The 15,345-nt window shown below is 48.1% G+C and overlaps 1 protein-coding gene across 2 annotated transcripts in view; it reads right to left on the reverse strand.

The window, feature by feature from the left end:
- The window catches only part of LOC115142332 (multiple epidermal growth factor-like domains protein 6), a 98,184-nt gene that overhangs the window by 3,727 nt on the left and 79,112 nt on the right, over nt 1–15,345 (reverse strand). For both annotated transcript variants that reach the window (XM_029681734.2, XM_065001872.1), the window contains 24 exons: nt 14,615–14,746; nt 14,336–14,464; nt 14,097–14,225; nt 13,143–13,277; nt 8,297–8,431; nt 8,046–8,171; nt 7,795–7,926; nt 6,906–7,034; nt 6,652–6,783; nt 6,379–6,507; nt 5,957–6,085; nt 5,691–5,819; nt 5,426–5,554; nt 4,503–4,631; nt 4,218–4,346; nt 3,965–4,093; nt 3,697–3,828; nt 1,600–1,728; nt 1,368–1,496; nt 1,086–1,214; nt 840–968; nt 621–749; nt 369–497; nt 87–215 (listed from right to left, as the gene is read on the reverse strand). In XM_029681734.2, the coding sequence (XP_029537594.2) occupies nt 87–215; nt 369–497; nt 621–749; nt 840–968; nt 1,086–1,214; nt 1,368–1,496; nt 1,600–1,728; nt 3,697–3,828; nt 3,965–4,093; nt 4,218–4,346; nt 4,503–4,631; nt 5,426–5,554; nt 5,691–5,819; nt 5,957–6,085; nt 6,379–6,507; nt 6,652–6,783; nt 6,906–7,034; nt 7,795–7,926; nt 8,046–8,171; nt 8,297–8,431; nt 13,143–13,277; nt 14,097–14,225; nt 14,336–14,464; nt 14,615–14,746 (3,117 nt within the window). The remainder of the gene's footprint in view (nt 1–86; nt 216–368; nt 498–620; nt 750–839; nt 969–1,085; nt 1,215–1,367; nt 1,497–1,599; nt 1,729–3,696; nt 3,829–3,964; nt 4,094–4,217; nt 4,347–4,502; nt 4,632–5,425; nt 5,555–5,690; nt 5,820–5,956; nt 6,086–6,378; nt 6,508–6,651; nt 6,784–6,905; nt 7,035–7,794; nt 7,927–8,045; nt 8,172–8,296; nt 8,432–13,142; nt 13,278–14,096; nt 14,226–14,335; nt 14,465–14,614; nt 14,747–15,345) is intronic.

A 15,345-nucleotide genomic window follows, 5' to 3' on the forward strand; every position in this document is an offset into this window, starting at 1 on the left:
ACTTTTCTCTCCAGTCCACCTTCATTATACCCAGTCCTGTACTGTGTTGGAAGTGTGGTGTGTGTGTGTTGGGGAGTCACTATTACCTTCCTGACAGGTGAGTCCGATCCAGCTGTTGAGACAGGTGCAGCGTCCGTTCCGATGGTCACAATAAGCCCCGTTGTCACACTCACACCTCTCTGTGCAGTCTGGCCCATAGCGGTTTGCTTTGCAGTCTGACAATAAACACACATGCAGGTAAGACAGACACAAGAATATAATTGGAAATAGGCTCAGATGGGGAATATTGGGTTGGCACTTGCTGCACTACCATCACACCGAAATTACTGAATGCTTCCAATTAAACATACAGTATTACTGGCTCTTACCAATGTCACATCTGGGTCCAGTCTTCCCTGAGGTGCACAGACACCTGCCACTCACAGGGTCACAGGGTGTGCCCTCCACACAGTCACATGATTTGGCACAGTTCACACCAAACCTGCCCTGGTGACACTCTGAAAGTTGACATGGTGGAGAACGATGGAGAGCAACAACATATTTAGTCTTTCATCTATAGATCCTGCAATTGGTGGTTCATCGTAGATAGTATGAGCTCAGTTATGTGGCAGATGTCTCACCTCTGTGGCAGCGGGAGCTGTGGTACCCAGGGGGACACACACAGAGGCCTGTGGAGGGGTGGCAGGACGCCCCATTCAGACAGTCACACTGGAGCTGGCACAGAGGGCCATGGAGACCAGGGGGGCATGCTGAGGACAGGCACAGGACACTTTTGATAGAGGATGCAATGCCAGTGGCTTTCACTGTTCTGACTGAGTGCTGACGTGTGTGTCACTCACCATTTTCACACTGACGTCCGTAGTATCCTGGGATACACAGGCAGCTTCCTGTCAATCTGTCACAGGTTCCATTGTTCCGGCAGTCACACTTCAGCTGGCAGTTAGCTCCAAACGTCCCCGGAGGACATTCTATCACACAAGCAGACAGACACAGTGAGACAGCAGTTAAACCCATCTCATCTCCTGGATGAGTTAGCCATTTCTTATGATTTTGCATAGGTGTACTTATTGTACAGTATCGCTCACCTGTATCACAGTGAGGCCCGGTCCAGCCCAGACCACAGATACAGCTTCCAGAGACAGAGTCACACAGTCCTCCGTTACTGCAGTTACAGTGCTGAGCACAGTCCCCTCCAAACCATCCAGGAGCACAGCCTGCCAATACACAGAAACTACACATTACAAACACACACATATTACAAAAATCTCTTTACCTTATAGACAGACAGAGACGCAAACAATCATATTGTTGTTGTAAAAATAATTAGTCACTGTGATCTGTTCAACTCGATTCAGTAGGAACCGTACCTCGTCCACAGTCCTCTCCTCTTTGTCCAGAGCTGCAGTGACATATACCAGTGACAGGATCATTCTGTGCCCCCTCTCCACACAGCACCACGCGGGCACAATCATGCCCATAACGTCCCGCTAGGCATGCTGTAAAAAGAGTACAGGGCATTAGGGACCATAGTGTTAATGCAGATACTATGCTATTACTGCATATACATTAAGTGATTTAAAAAGCTGAGTATGAACTCACTGATGTTGCAGTGTGCTCCGATGAACCCTGCTGTACATTCACAGGTGCCAGTGGTAGAGCTGCACTTCCCCCCGTTTTGACACAGACACTCTCGTTCGCAGTTGGGACCATACCGACCTTCCACACACCCTAGGAGCCAAAACAAAGCATTTGACCAACACACTAAAAGAGAGAGAAAAAAAACTAAAATATTCCCTAGACCAATGACATCCCCTATGGAAGGTTATGAAGGTGTCATTACCAACAGAGGGTAAAGTAAGTAAGTGCACGAGCCTTGGCGTGTGTGAGCCGGAACGACTCAAAGGAGCCTATCTCCTGTTTCTGTAGTGTGAGGTAGCTTGCTGTACAAGTACACGATTGGAGGCTCCTCAGAGGAGGAAGGGGAGGACCATCCTCCTCAGTGAATTTCATAAAAATGAAAATTTTAGAACATTTAAGTTATCCCTTTTAGATAAAATTATACTAAATATAATCACGTCACCAAATAACTGATTAAAACACAATATTTTGCAAAGGTCTACAGTAGCCTCAGCAGCACTCTGTAGGGTAGCACCATGGTGTAGCCAGAGGACAGCTAGCTTCTGTCCTCCTCTGGGTACATTGACTTCAATACAAAACCTAGGAGGCTCTTGGTTCTCACCCCCTTCCATAGACTTACACAGTAATTATGACAACTTCCTGAGGACGTCTTCCAACCTATCAGAGCTCTTGCAGCATGACATGTCATGTTGTCCACCCAATCAAAATGAATCATAAACTACAGCTAGCTAGCACTGCAGTGTATAAAATGTGTTGAGTAGTTGAATCAAAGAGAGAAAGACAATAGTTTAACAGTATTGAACAAATTAATTTCTTCCAAAATGAAGGTGAAGCAAGAGAGAAATAGAGATTGTCATTTTTTTTTCAATTTCAGTTTCACTTACTTAGCTAGCAAATGCATCTAGCTAGTTTAGCCTACTTAAAAGACCCTGCTCAAAGAGAGGGATGCTATGTTAGCCAGCCGGCTATGGCTTTCCAACACAACACTGGAAATCTTCCAAGTCAAGGTAAGCTTTTGGTATCAAAAATGTATTGCCACCGGGGCCCGCCAGTGTAACTGCTTACTGACTGTACACTCTAACGTTACCGCATGATTGTAGCAGGTTTACTAACGTGTTAGTTATATTAGCTATGTTGACTATGACGTTACTTTAGCTAATATGGTGACAACGATGTAGGCTGTTTGTAGAGGTTTGGCTTGGAAAGGTTTTTTCTCCTGGTCACATACAGCTGATGTGTTGTGCGTTGAAGTCCACAAGCGAAGGGAAGAGCAGGAATACAACGTGGCTGTTTAGAGAGTGAACTCTTACGTGTGATCAGGGGTGTATTCATTCCGACGATTCTGTTTCTTAAATGGAAGCAAACACGGGCATAAACATACTTTTTTTTTAACCTTTATTTAACTAGGCAAACAAGAAAGAATAAAGAATTCTTCAGGGGCAGAACGACAGATTTGTACCTTGTCAGCTCAGGGGGTTTGAACTTGCAACCTTCCGGTTACTAGTCCAACGCTCTAACCACTAGGCTACCCTGCCGCCCCATTTTGTCCAATAGAAACTATTGTGCAGGGCGGTATTGAATGTCACTGTCTGGCACCTCAAATTTGTCTCTCAACCTGTGTGCACCTTATTTCTCTTTGATTGGGTGGACAACATGACAGTTCATGCTGCAAGAGGGGGCTGTAGTTTCTGGGGGCTCCCGGGTGGTGCAGCAGTCTAAGACACTGCATCTCAGTGCTAGAGGCGTCACTACAGACCATAGTTCGATTCCAGTCTGTATCACAACCGGCCAAGATTGGGAGTCCCATAGGGTGGCGCACAATTGGCCCAGAGTCATCGGGGTAGGCCATCATTGTAAATAAGAATTTGTTCTTAACTGACTTGCCTAGTTGAAAAAAAATGTGCCTTAATGCCTAGAGACACATCAGGTCCCTTTTTTCAGTCTTTGGTATGACTTGACCAGGGATCAAACTCCCAACCTTCCAATCTCAGGGTGGATACTCTAACAACAAGGCCTCTGAGTTGGTACCTGCAGAGGGTGGTAGTGTATAATACATACCCTGGTTACATTTTGGACCATGGAAGCCTGGGGCGCAGTAACAAAACCCAGTCACTGGGTGGCAGAGCTGGTTGGTCTCAGAACACTGGCACACCTGGTTACAGTTTAGCCCATATGTCCCTGATAGACAGGCTGGTGGGGTAGACAGACAGACAGACAGACAGACAGACAGACAGACAGAGGTAAGCAACATGAAAAAGGAGACATTACAGCTGAAAGTCCAGATTGACAGAGAGGAGAAGAGCTGAGAGGGTAGTACAGTCCTCACTTTGTTCACAGCCATTGCCAGTGAATCCAGGGGGACAGCCACACTCCCCAGAGACATGGTGACAGGAAGTACCCTGGGGACAGGTGCAGCGTTGCACACAGCCCTTGCCATGGGTACCAGGAAGACAGGCTGGAGGTGAAAAGGAGTGGCAGTAAAAACCCTGAACATGTATGTCTGAAACTCCTTTCAGCGATAACCAGTGTGCAACAGGCTATGACAATATAAAAAGTTGTTGTCATTAAAACTAGGCTACCTTTGTCACAAAGGGGTCCCCTCCAACCCGGTGGACACAGGCAGTGCCCGGTGACGTGGTGACAGGGGGCTTCATTTTCACACTGACAGCTCTCTTCACAGCTAGCTCCAAACAGGCCTGACCCACAGGCTGAGGGGGAGGAAAAGGAGAGAGGAGGAACTCAGAGACTGGATGTGATAAGAACATTCACTCACAAGAGGGTGCTGTGTTCACTGCTGTGTTCACTGCACCCAACATTGATGATCACAAAGACAGTAAATGTACGCTTCTCTGTCTCTCTCTCACCTTTTTCACAGCGCTTTCCGACCCAGCCAGGACTACAGGTGCACTTGCCCGTCTGTCTGTCACACTGTCCCCCGTTCTCACACTGACACTGCTGCTGGCAGTCGGCCCCAAACTGCTCCGCTCCACACTCTGTAACGTCAACACACCATCATGACATCACATCAGAGCAGTGAAACCAACCACAGGCTAACAGGGAAACCTATAGTATTTCTGCTGAGGACAGCAATACCTTCTCCAAACCCGGTGGTTTGACCTAGCAGAAAGTTGGCTCAAGGAAGTGATAACTAGCCACAGAGTGGAGTTGCAAGGTAACACAGCAGCAGCATTAGAGGTTTCCTGTGCCTGGAGTGGAATAAGGGGCCTGGGGCTGAGTTTGGCATGGACGACCCATGGAAAGGTTTATATGGGTGCTATGGGAGGATAGTGTGTGATGTAGAGTAGAGTAGGGTGGTGAAATAGAGCCTCTGCGTTGGGTCTAGAGTGAGATGTTTACAGGGCAGACAGGAGACTGTGAGGTCTAGCAGACTGTCTGCGGTCTGAGGAGCAGCTCTGTGTCACACACACTGCCAGGGAACAGCACCAGGCAAAAACAAATGAGCTAAACCAGGACAAATTAGGATGGAGACTCATTTGTTTCCAGAATACAGTAAAACAAACCACAGGGCCAATGTTCTAAATGGTTTCTACCATTCCAGGTAATGCTATTCTTAGGCATGTCTGTCCAGACGACTCCAGACAGAGCCTTGATGCTTTTCCATAGCCTGCATTTCTAGTAACTGACTGGTACTGAATGGGGAACAATTATCCTGACTGGATAAATGCTTTAGGTCAACAGTCACAGAACATGATATTATATGGTAGTAAGGCATGAGTATGGTCACTTAGGGTCATGGTGCCTCTATGGCTGTTTCAGTACCACTCACCTAGCTCACAGGCTGCGCCCATCCACCCGCTGGCACACATACACTGCCCACTGATTCGGTCACACGTGGCTCCATTCTGGCACAGGCAACGCTGGCAGCAGTCTGTTCCATAGAAGCCTACTGGGCATTCTAGGGGGGAGAATGGTAGACCCATGTTCATTACTTTATAGCCCTACAAATATTTTCTATACAGGACACATGCAATGTATTGTGGATAGTAAGATAGGAGTAGTGATCTGATCCTATTCTCCCTGTCCACACTCACCCTGTAAGCAGCTTGGCCCTGTCCAACCTGGTGTACACACACACTGCCCGCTCACCGGGTGGCAGCTACCATTGTTATGGCAACCGCAGGTTTGGCTGCAGCTCTCCCCGTAGAAACCAGCCTGGCATGCTGCAAGAAAAAGATAAGAAACTGTTTACTTCTAAAGAACAAATCATATCAATGTTAAACACACATTGGTAATACATATCTGATATGACATGTTTTATATTGTAGGCTGTCTGAAGTGTGGGAAGTCCAATACTAACTCAGGTTGCAGGTAGGACCAATCCACCCTGCAGGACACACACACACCCCAGTGACATGGCTGCAGTGACCTCCGTTCACACACACACACTTCTCCTGGCAGTCCAACCCATAGAAGCCCTGGGGACAGGCTAAAACACACACACACACACACACACACACACACACACACACACACACACACACACACACACACACACACACACACACACACACACACACACACACACACACACACACACACACACACACACATAGCCTTTACTTCTCAGCAAGCAATAAAGCATATCAATCCACAATGTTAATAACTCAATGATTCCTATAGGCTAATTGAACATAATTACAGATACAGTTCAGTCTATGGATACTATTTATAGTTTGGGTTCTGGATAAGGTTTAGAGAGATTTTGGGAGGTTCTCTTACGTTTCTCACAGAAGGTTCCAGTCCAGCCCACCAGACAGGTGCAGGCTCCGCTCACATGGTCACATGTCCCCTTGTTGTCACACTGACAGTGATGCAGACAGCCTAGCCCAAAATAGCCCGCTGGACACTCTGAGACACAGATTAACACAAGTACAGTAGGGAGTGATAGGTGTGTGCTCTGAGATAGTCTGCTAGTACTAAGACTATACTGAAAGGAAAAACCCACAAACACCTGATATCAGATATTTTGGTTGAGTACTCTGACACACATACTGTCATAGCATTGTGTCCCGGTGTAGCCGGCCTCACAGTTACACTGGCCCGTCGCCGCATCACAGCTCCCATCACCATCCTTACAGTCACATTTCTCAGCACAGTCCACCCCCCAGTGCCTGGCGTCACAGGCTGCCATGGAAACAAACAAACAGGAGACATTTTAATTGACCAGTTTACATTCAGTGAGCGTAAGCTATATTTATTTATTTTGTATTCCTTCGAGACTGTGTTCAATGCCACACCCACTCTACCTTTCCTGCAGTTGTGTCCAGCCCAGCCAGGGGCACAGGTGCAATGGCCCGTGACAGGGTGGCAGCGCCCGCTGTTTTCACACAGGCAGCGCAGCTGGCATCCAACACCAAACCGTCCCGTCGGACATGCTACAGCACACAAACATACTGTATGATAGCACTGTGAGCCAAAGAGTCACGCATTCTCTACATACTGTGAACACACATATTGGAATACCGTACGGTAAGCTCCCATGACACTGGTCGAAACGACATGCAAGCATCTGACGGCATTTAACAAGAAAACCGCTGGTTATACAAGAATAACATTTTCCTTCTCTGTGAAAACACGCCTGATGAAAACAGTGTTTATGACCTGTCTGTGCCTCAGACGGAGGGGAATGTGGTGTGGTGGATGTTTTAATGACCCACAACAAGCTCATCAATCTTTTAACGTCTCTTTCTAAAAATTAAACCACAACTACCACAAGAATCTTTGATCACAGTTCTTCCATTGACTCACTCATACTCACAGTTCTTCCATTGACTCACTCATACTCACAGTTCTTCCATTGACTCACTCATACTCACAGTTCTTCCATTGGCTCACTCATACTCACAGTTCTTCCATTGACTCACTCATACTCACAGTTCTTCCATTGACTCACTCATACTCACAGTTCTTCCATTGACTCACTCATACTCACAGTTCTTCCATTGACTCACTCATACTCACAGTTCTTCCATTGACTCACTCATACTCACAGTTCTTCCATTGACTCACTCATACTCACAGTTCTTCCATTGACTCACTCATACTCACAGTTCTTCCATTGACTCACTCATACTCACAGTTCTTCCATTGACTCACTCATACTCACAGTTCTTCCATTGACTCACTCATACTCACAGTTCTGACAGAGCCTGCCCATGTACCCAGGAGGGCAGGAACACGTCCCGTTGTGTTTGTCACACACTCCTCCATTCTCACAGGCTGGACAGGCCTCACGGCATCCCGCACCCCAGAAGCCCTTCACACACACTATAGCACAAATAAAGAGTATGAGTTAGCGTCATCATCAATATATCACAATGTTTTGACTTAGTTGTCGGGTGACATGATCAAATAAACTCAACTTAATGTTCCGATTGTTCTCTTACCATTCTCACAGCGTATTCCTGATGTTCCTGCAGGACACTGGCACTGGCCACTCACTCTGTCACATGGAGCCCCTGAGCAGTCACAGGCCTGAGTGCAACTTAGCCCAAACCTCCCCTCTGGACAGTCTAAAGGAGAGGACGGAGAGACAATGGTAGTCTTACTAAGAGAGGCTGCATACGATATTCCTACATAGTGACCCCTTGACGTCAGAGAATTATGCCCCTCCCATATGACCAACAGGACAATCTACCTTGATCACAGTTGTCTCCACGGCGACCAGCCGGGCACAGGCGTTGGCACTGCCCGGTCACATGATCACAAGACACTCTGAGCGGGCACTCACATTTGTTCTCACAGCCTGGGCCAAACGTGCCTGGGTCACACTCTGAGGAGGGGGCGGAGGAGAGGAAAGTTAGACACATAAATCCCTACAAAAGGGCTGCATCGACAGCCACAGAACAGTGTGTGATGTAAAGGGCTGCATCCACAGCTACAGAACAGTGTGTGATGTAAAGGGCTGCATCCACAGCTACAGAACAGTGTGTGATGTAAAGGGCTGCATCCACAGCTACAGAACGGTGTGTGATGTAAAGGGCTGCATCCACAGCTACAGAACAGTGTGTGATGTAAAGGGCTGCATCCACAGCTACAGAACTGTGTGTGATGTAAAGGGCTGCATCCACAGCTACAGAACAGTGTGTGATGTAAAGGGCTGCATCCACGGCTACAGCACAGTGTGTGATGTAAAGGGCTGCATCGACAGCTACAGAACAGTGTGTGATGTACAGAACAGTGTGTGATGTAAAGGCTGCATCCACAGCTACAGAACAGTGTGTGATGTAAAGGGCTGCATCCACAGCTACAGAACAGTGTGTGATGTAAAGGGCTGCATCCACAGCTACAGAACAGTGTGTGATGTAAAGGGCTGCATCCACAGCTACAGAACAGTGTGTGATGTAAAGGGCTGCATCCACAGCTACAGAACAGTGTGTGATGTAAAGGGCTGCATCCACAGCTACAGAACAGTGTGTGATGTAAAGGGCTGCATCCACAGCTACAGAACAGTGTGTGATGTAAAGGGCTGCATCCACAGCTACAGAACAGTGTGTGATGTAAAGGGCTGCATCCACAGCTACAGAACAGTGTGTGATGTAAAGGGCTGCATCCACAGCTACAGAACAGTGTGTGATGTAAAGGGCTGCATCCACAGCTACAGAACAGTGTGTGATGTAAAGGGCTGCATCCACAGCTACAGAACAGTGTGTGATGTAAAGGGCTGCATCCACAGCTACAGAACAGTGTGTGATGTAAAGGGCTGCATCCACGGCTACAGAACAGTGTGTGATGTAAAGGGCTGCATCCACGGCTACAGAACAGTGTGTGATGTAAAGGGCTGCATCCACGGCTATAGAACAGTGTGTGATGTAAAGGGCTGCATCCACAGCTACAGAACAGTGTGTGATGTAAAGGGCTGCATCCACAGCTACAGAACAGTGTGTGATGTAAAGGGCTGCATCCACGGCTACAGAACAGTGTGTGATGTAAAGGGCTGCATCCACAGCTACAGAATGGTGTGTGATGTAAAGGGCTGCATCCACAGCTACAGAACGGTGTGTGATGTAAAGGGCTGCATCCACAGCTACAGAACAGTGTGTGATGTAAAGGGCTGCATCCACAGCTACAGAACAGTGTGTGATGTAAAGTGTGTGATGTAAAGGGCTGCATCCACAGCTACAGAACGGTGTGTGATGTAAAGGGCTGCATCCACAGCTACAGAACAGTGTGTGATGTAAAGGGCTGCATCCACAGCTACAGAACAGTGTGTGATGTAAAGGGCTGCATCCACAGCTACAGAACAGTGTGTGATGTAAAGGGCTGCATCCACAGCTACAGAACAGTGTGTGATGTAAAGGGCTGCATCCACAGCTACAGAACAGTGTGTGATGTAAAGGGCTGCATCCACAGCTACAGAACAGTGTGTGATGTAAAGGGCTGCATCCACAGCTACAGAACAGTGTGTGATGTAAAGGGCTGCATCCACAGCTACAGAACAGTGTGTGATGTAAAGGGCTGCATCCACAGCTACAGAACGGTGTGTGATGTAAAGGGCTGCATCCACAGCTACAGAACAGTGTGTGATGTAAAGGGCTGCATCCACAGCTACAGAACGGTGTGTGATGTAAAGGGCTGCATCCACAGCTACAGAACAGTGTGTGATGTAAAGGGCTGCATCCACAGCTACAGAACAGTGTGATGTAAAGGGCTGCATCCACAGCTACAGAACAGTGTGTGATGTAAAGGGCTGCATCCACAGCTACAGAACAGTGTGTGATGTAAAGGGCTGCATCCACAGCTACAGAACAGTGTGTGATGTAAAGGGCTGCATCCACAGCTACAGAACAGTGTGTGATGTAAAGGGCTGCATCCACAGCTACAGAACAGTGTGTGATGTAAAGGGCTGCATCCACAGCTGTGTGATGTAAAGGGCTGCATCCACAGCTACAGAACAGTGTGTGATGTAAAGGGCTGCATCCACAGCTACAGAACAGTGTGTGATGTAAAGGGCTGCATCCACAGCTACAGAACAGTGTGTGATGTAAAGGGCTGCATCCACAGCTACAGAACAGTGTGTGATGTAAAGGGCTGCATCCACAGCTACAGAACAGTGTGTGATGTAAAGGGCTGCATCCACAGCTACAGAACAGTGTGTGATGTAAAGGGCTGCATCCACAGCTACAGAACAGTGTGTGATGTAAAGGGCTGCATCCACAGCTACAGAACAGTGTGTGATGTAAAGGGAACAGAACAGTGTGTGATGTAAAGGGCTGCATCCACAGCTACAGAACAGTGTGTGATGTAAAGGGCTGCATCCACAGCTACAGAACAGTGTGTGATGTAAAGGGCTGCATCCACAGCTACAGAACAGTGTGTGATGTAAAGGGCTGCATCCACAGCTACAGAACAGTGTGTGATGTAAAGGGCTGCATCCACGGCTACAGAACAGTGTGTGATGTAAAGGGCTGCATCCACAGCTACAGAACAGTGTGTGATGTAAAGTGTGTGATGTAAAGGGCTGCATCCACAGCTACAGAACGGTGTGTGATGTAAAGGGCTGCATCCACAGCTACAGAACAGTGTGTGATGTAAAGGGCTGCATCCACAGCTACAGAACAGTGTGTGATGTAAAGGGCTGCATCCACAGCTACAGAACAGTGTGTGATGTAAAGGGCTGCATCCACAGCTACAGAACAGTGTGTGATGTAAAGGGCTGCATCCACAGCTACAGAACAGTGTGTGATGTAAAGGGCTGCATCCACAGCTACAGAACAGTGTGTGATGTAAAGGGCTGCATCCACAGCTACAGAACAGTGTGTGATGTAAGGGCTGCATCCACAGCTACAGAACAGTGTGTGATGTAAAGGGCTGCATCCACAGCTACAGAACAGTGTGTGATGTAAAGGGCTGCATCCACAGCTACAGAACAGTGTGTGATGTAAAGGGCTGCATCCACAGCTACAGAACAGTGTGTGATGTAAAGGGCTGCATCCACAGCTACAGAACAGTGTGTGATGTAAAGGGCTGCATCCACAGCTACAGAACAGTGTGTGTGATGTAAAGGGCTGCATCCACAGCTACAGAGTGTGTGATGTAAAGGGCTGCATCCACAGCTACAGAACAGTGTGTGATGTGAAAGGGCTGCATCCACAGCTACAGAACAGTGTGTGATGTAAAGGGCTGCATCCACAGCTACAGAACAGGGTGTGATGTAAAGGGCTGCATCCACAGCTACAGAACAGTGTGTGATGTAAAGGGCTGCATCCACAGCTACAGAACAGTGCATCCACAGCTACAGATGATGTAAAGGGCTGCATCCACAGCTACAGAACAGTGTGTGATGTAAAGGGCTGCATCCACAGCTACAGAACAGTGTGTGATGTAAAGGGCTGCATCCACAGCTACAGAACAGTGTGTGATGTAAAGGGCTGCATCCACAGCTACAGAACAGTGTGTGATGTAAAGGGCTGCATCCACAGCTACAGAACAGTGTGTGATGTAAAGGGCTGCATCCACAGCTACAGAACAGTGTGTGATGTGTGATCCACAGCTACAGAACAGTGTGTGATGTAAAGGGCTGCATCCACAGCTACAGAACAGTGTGTGATGTAAAGGGCTGCATCCACAGCTACAGAACAGTGTGTGATGCATCCACAGCTACAGAACAGTGTGTGATGTAAAGGGCTGCATCCACAGCTACAGAACAGTGTGTGATAAAGGGCTGCATCCACAGCTACAGAACAGTGTGTGATGTAAAGGGCTGCATCCACAGCTACAGAACAGTGTGTGATGTAAAGGGCTGCATCCACAGCTACAGAACAGTGTGTGATGTAAAGGGCTGCATCCACAGCTACAGAACAGTGTGTGATGTAAAGGGCTGCATCCACAGCTACAGAACAGTGTGTGATGTAAAGGGCTGCATCCACAGCTACAGAACAGTGTGTGATGTAAAGGGCTGCATCCACAGCTACAGAACAGTGTGTGTAAAGGGCTGCATCCACAGCTACAGAACAGTGTGTGATGTAAAGGGCTGCATCCACAGCTACAGAACAGTGTGTGATGTAAAGGGCTGCATCCACAGCCACAGCATCCACAGCTACAGAACAGTGTGTGATGTAAAGGGCTGCATCCACAGCTACAGAACAGTGTGTGATGTAAAGGGCTGCATCCACAGCTACAGAACAGTGTGTGATGTAAAGGGCTGCATCCACAGCTACAGAACAGTGTGTGATGTAAAGTGCTGCATCCACAGCTACAGAACAGTGTGTGATGTAAAGGGCTGCATCCACAGCTACAGAACAGTGTGTGATGTAAAGGGCTGCATCCACGGCTACAGAACAGTGTGTGATGTAAAGGGCTGCATCCACAGCTACAGAACAGTGTGTGATGTAAAGGGCTGCATCCACAGCTACAGAACAGTGTGTGATGTAAAGGGCTGCATCCACAGCTACAGAACAGTGTGTGATGTAAAGGGCTGCATCCACAGCTACAGAACAGTGTGTGATGTAGGAAGATGATCATAACTTTTTCCTGCCACTAACCTTCCCTGCACGCGTTGCCTTGCCAACCGGGCTTGCAGACGCAGGTGCCGTGGCGACGGTGACACTCCAGAGTGTTCTGCTGGACACACTCACACTCCTCTGAACAGCCCGGTCCAAAGGCCCACTTGGGACACACTGGATAGGGAAGTAGATAACATGAAAAATATTGAATAAGACCTGAATGTTATCGATATACACAGAGTATACAAAACATGCTCTTTCCATGACATTTACTGACCAGGTTAATCCAGGTGAAAGCTATGATCCCTTATTGATGTCACCTGTTAAATCCACTTCAAGCAATCAATCAAATGTATTTATCAGCTGATGTCACAAAGTACTGTAGAGAAACCCAGCCTAAAACCCCAAACAGCAAGCAATGCAGATGTAGAAGCATGGTGGCTAGGAAAAACTCACTAGAAGGGCCGGAACCTAGGAAGAAACCTAGAGAGGAACTATGACTGGTGGCCAGGCCTCTTCTTGCTGTGCCAGGTGAATATTATAACAGAACATGGCCAAGATGTTCAAATGTTCATAGATGACCAGCAGGATGTAGATGAAGGGGTGGAGACAGGTTAAAGAAGGATTGTTAAGCCTTGAGACAATTGAGACATGGATTGTGTATGTGTGCCATTCAGAGGGTGAATGGGCTAGACAAAAGATTTAAGTGCCTATAAACGAGGTATGGCAGTAGGTGCCAGGCGCATCGGTTTGTGTCAAGAACTTCAACACTGCCGGGTTTTTCACGCTCTACACTTGCATTGGAGTCAACATGGGCCAGCATCCCTGTGGAACGCTTTCGACACTTTGCAGAGTTCATGCTCAGATGAATTGATGCAGTTCAGAGGGCAAAAGGAGGTGTGCAACTCAATATTAGGAAGGTGTTGTTAATGTTTTGTACACTCAGTGTAGGTAGAGATTAGAGGTGAGGGGTCAGCAGTGTGAGTGACTCACGTAGATGGCAGAACCTCCCGTAGAGTCCAGGGTCACACAGACAGGCTCCGTAGGTGCGGTGGCAGCACCCATTATTGGCACAGTTACACTTCTTATTGCACTGTTTCCCATAGAAGCCCTTAGGACAGCCTACAGACAACAATATATTGTTATCAGGCAACTGAACGTTTCAATAGCGTGTGAATAACTGAGAATGTTTTTTTTGTATGTACAGTATCTGTTAGCCAGTAGTGACTCACCATCCTGGCACATGTCTCCACTGACCCCAGGTGGGCAGCGACAGTTCCCATTGACAGGGTCACAGGTGGCTCCGTTCTTACACTTACAGGGGAATGAGCAGTTCTTGCCGAAGGATCCCTCAGAACAAGCTGTTCCGAGTAGAATAACGTTACATATTTATCCATTATACAGAGAGAGACGTGTTATTCCACAGAGAAACACAGACATAAGATTGATCAGATTACTGATGTACTGTGTTGAGAGTGCAGTGTCTGTGTACACTGTGTGTATATACTGACTCTGGTTGCAGATGAGGCCTGTCCATCCATCGGAACAGTGACATCCATCTCTCCCTGGGCCACACAGCCCTCCGTTAGAGCAGTCCTCACAGGTCAGGCTGCAGTCATGGCCAAACGTGTTGTTCAGACACACTGCACACAGGACAGAAGAGATTCCCGACTATAACGTTCTAGAAACATTCTGCTTGTGGTTAGGGATTTGCAAATCTTCAACTAAATTCTTCCTAGCAACCCCTGGTGAGATTACCTTAAATAATACAATACTGATTACTGTTTTCACATTAATAAATCAAGGAACAACACAAAACACATCCTATGGCTCTCTGCCACAGCCCCCTGCCACAGCCCCCTGCCACACAGTCCCCTGCCACACAGTCCCCTGCCACACAGTCCCCTGCCACACAGCCCCCTGCCACACAGTCCCCTGCCACACAGCCCCCTGCCACACAGCCCCCTGCCACACAGTCCCCTGCCACACAGTCCCCTGCCACACAGTCCCCTGCCACACAGTCCCCCCCAGCCACACAGTCCCCTGCCACACAGCCCCCTTTCACAGCCCCCTGCCACAGCCCCCTGCCACACAGCCCCATGCCACACAGTCCCCTGCCACAGCCCCCTGCCACAGCCCCTGCCACACAGTCCCCTGACACAGCCCCCTGCCACAGTCCCCTGCCCACAGTCCCCTGCCACACAGTCCCCTGCCACACAGTCCCCTGCCACACAGTCCCCTG

The sequence above is a fragment of the Oncorhynchus nerka genome, linkage group LG15 (assembly GCF_034236695.1).
Source record: "Oncorhynchus nerka isolate Pitt River linkage group LG15, Oner_Uvic_2.0, whole genome shotgun sequence".
NCBI lineage: Eukaryota > Metazoa > Chordata > Actinopteri > Salmoniformes > Salmonidae > Oncorhynchus > Oncorhynchus nerka.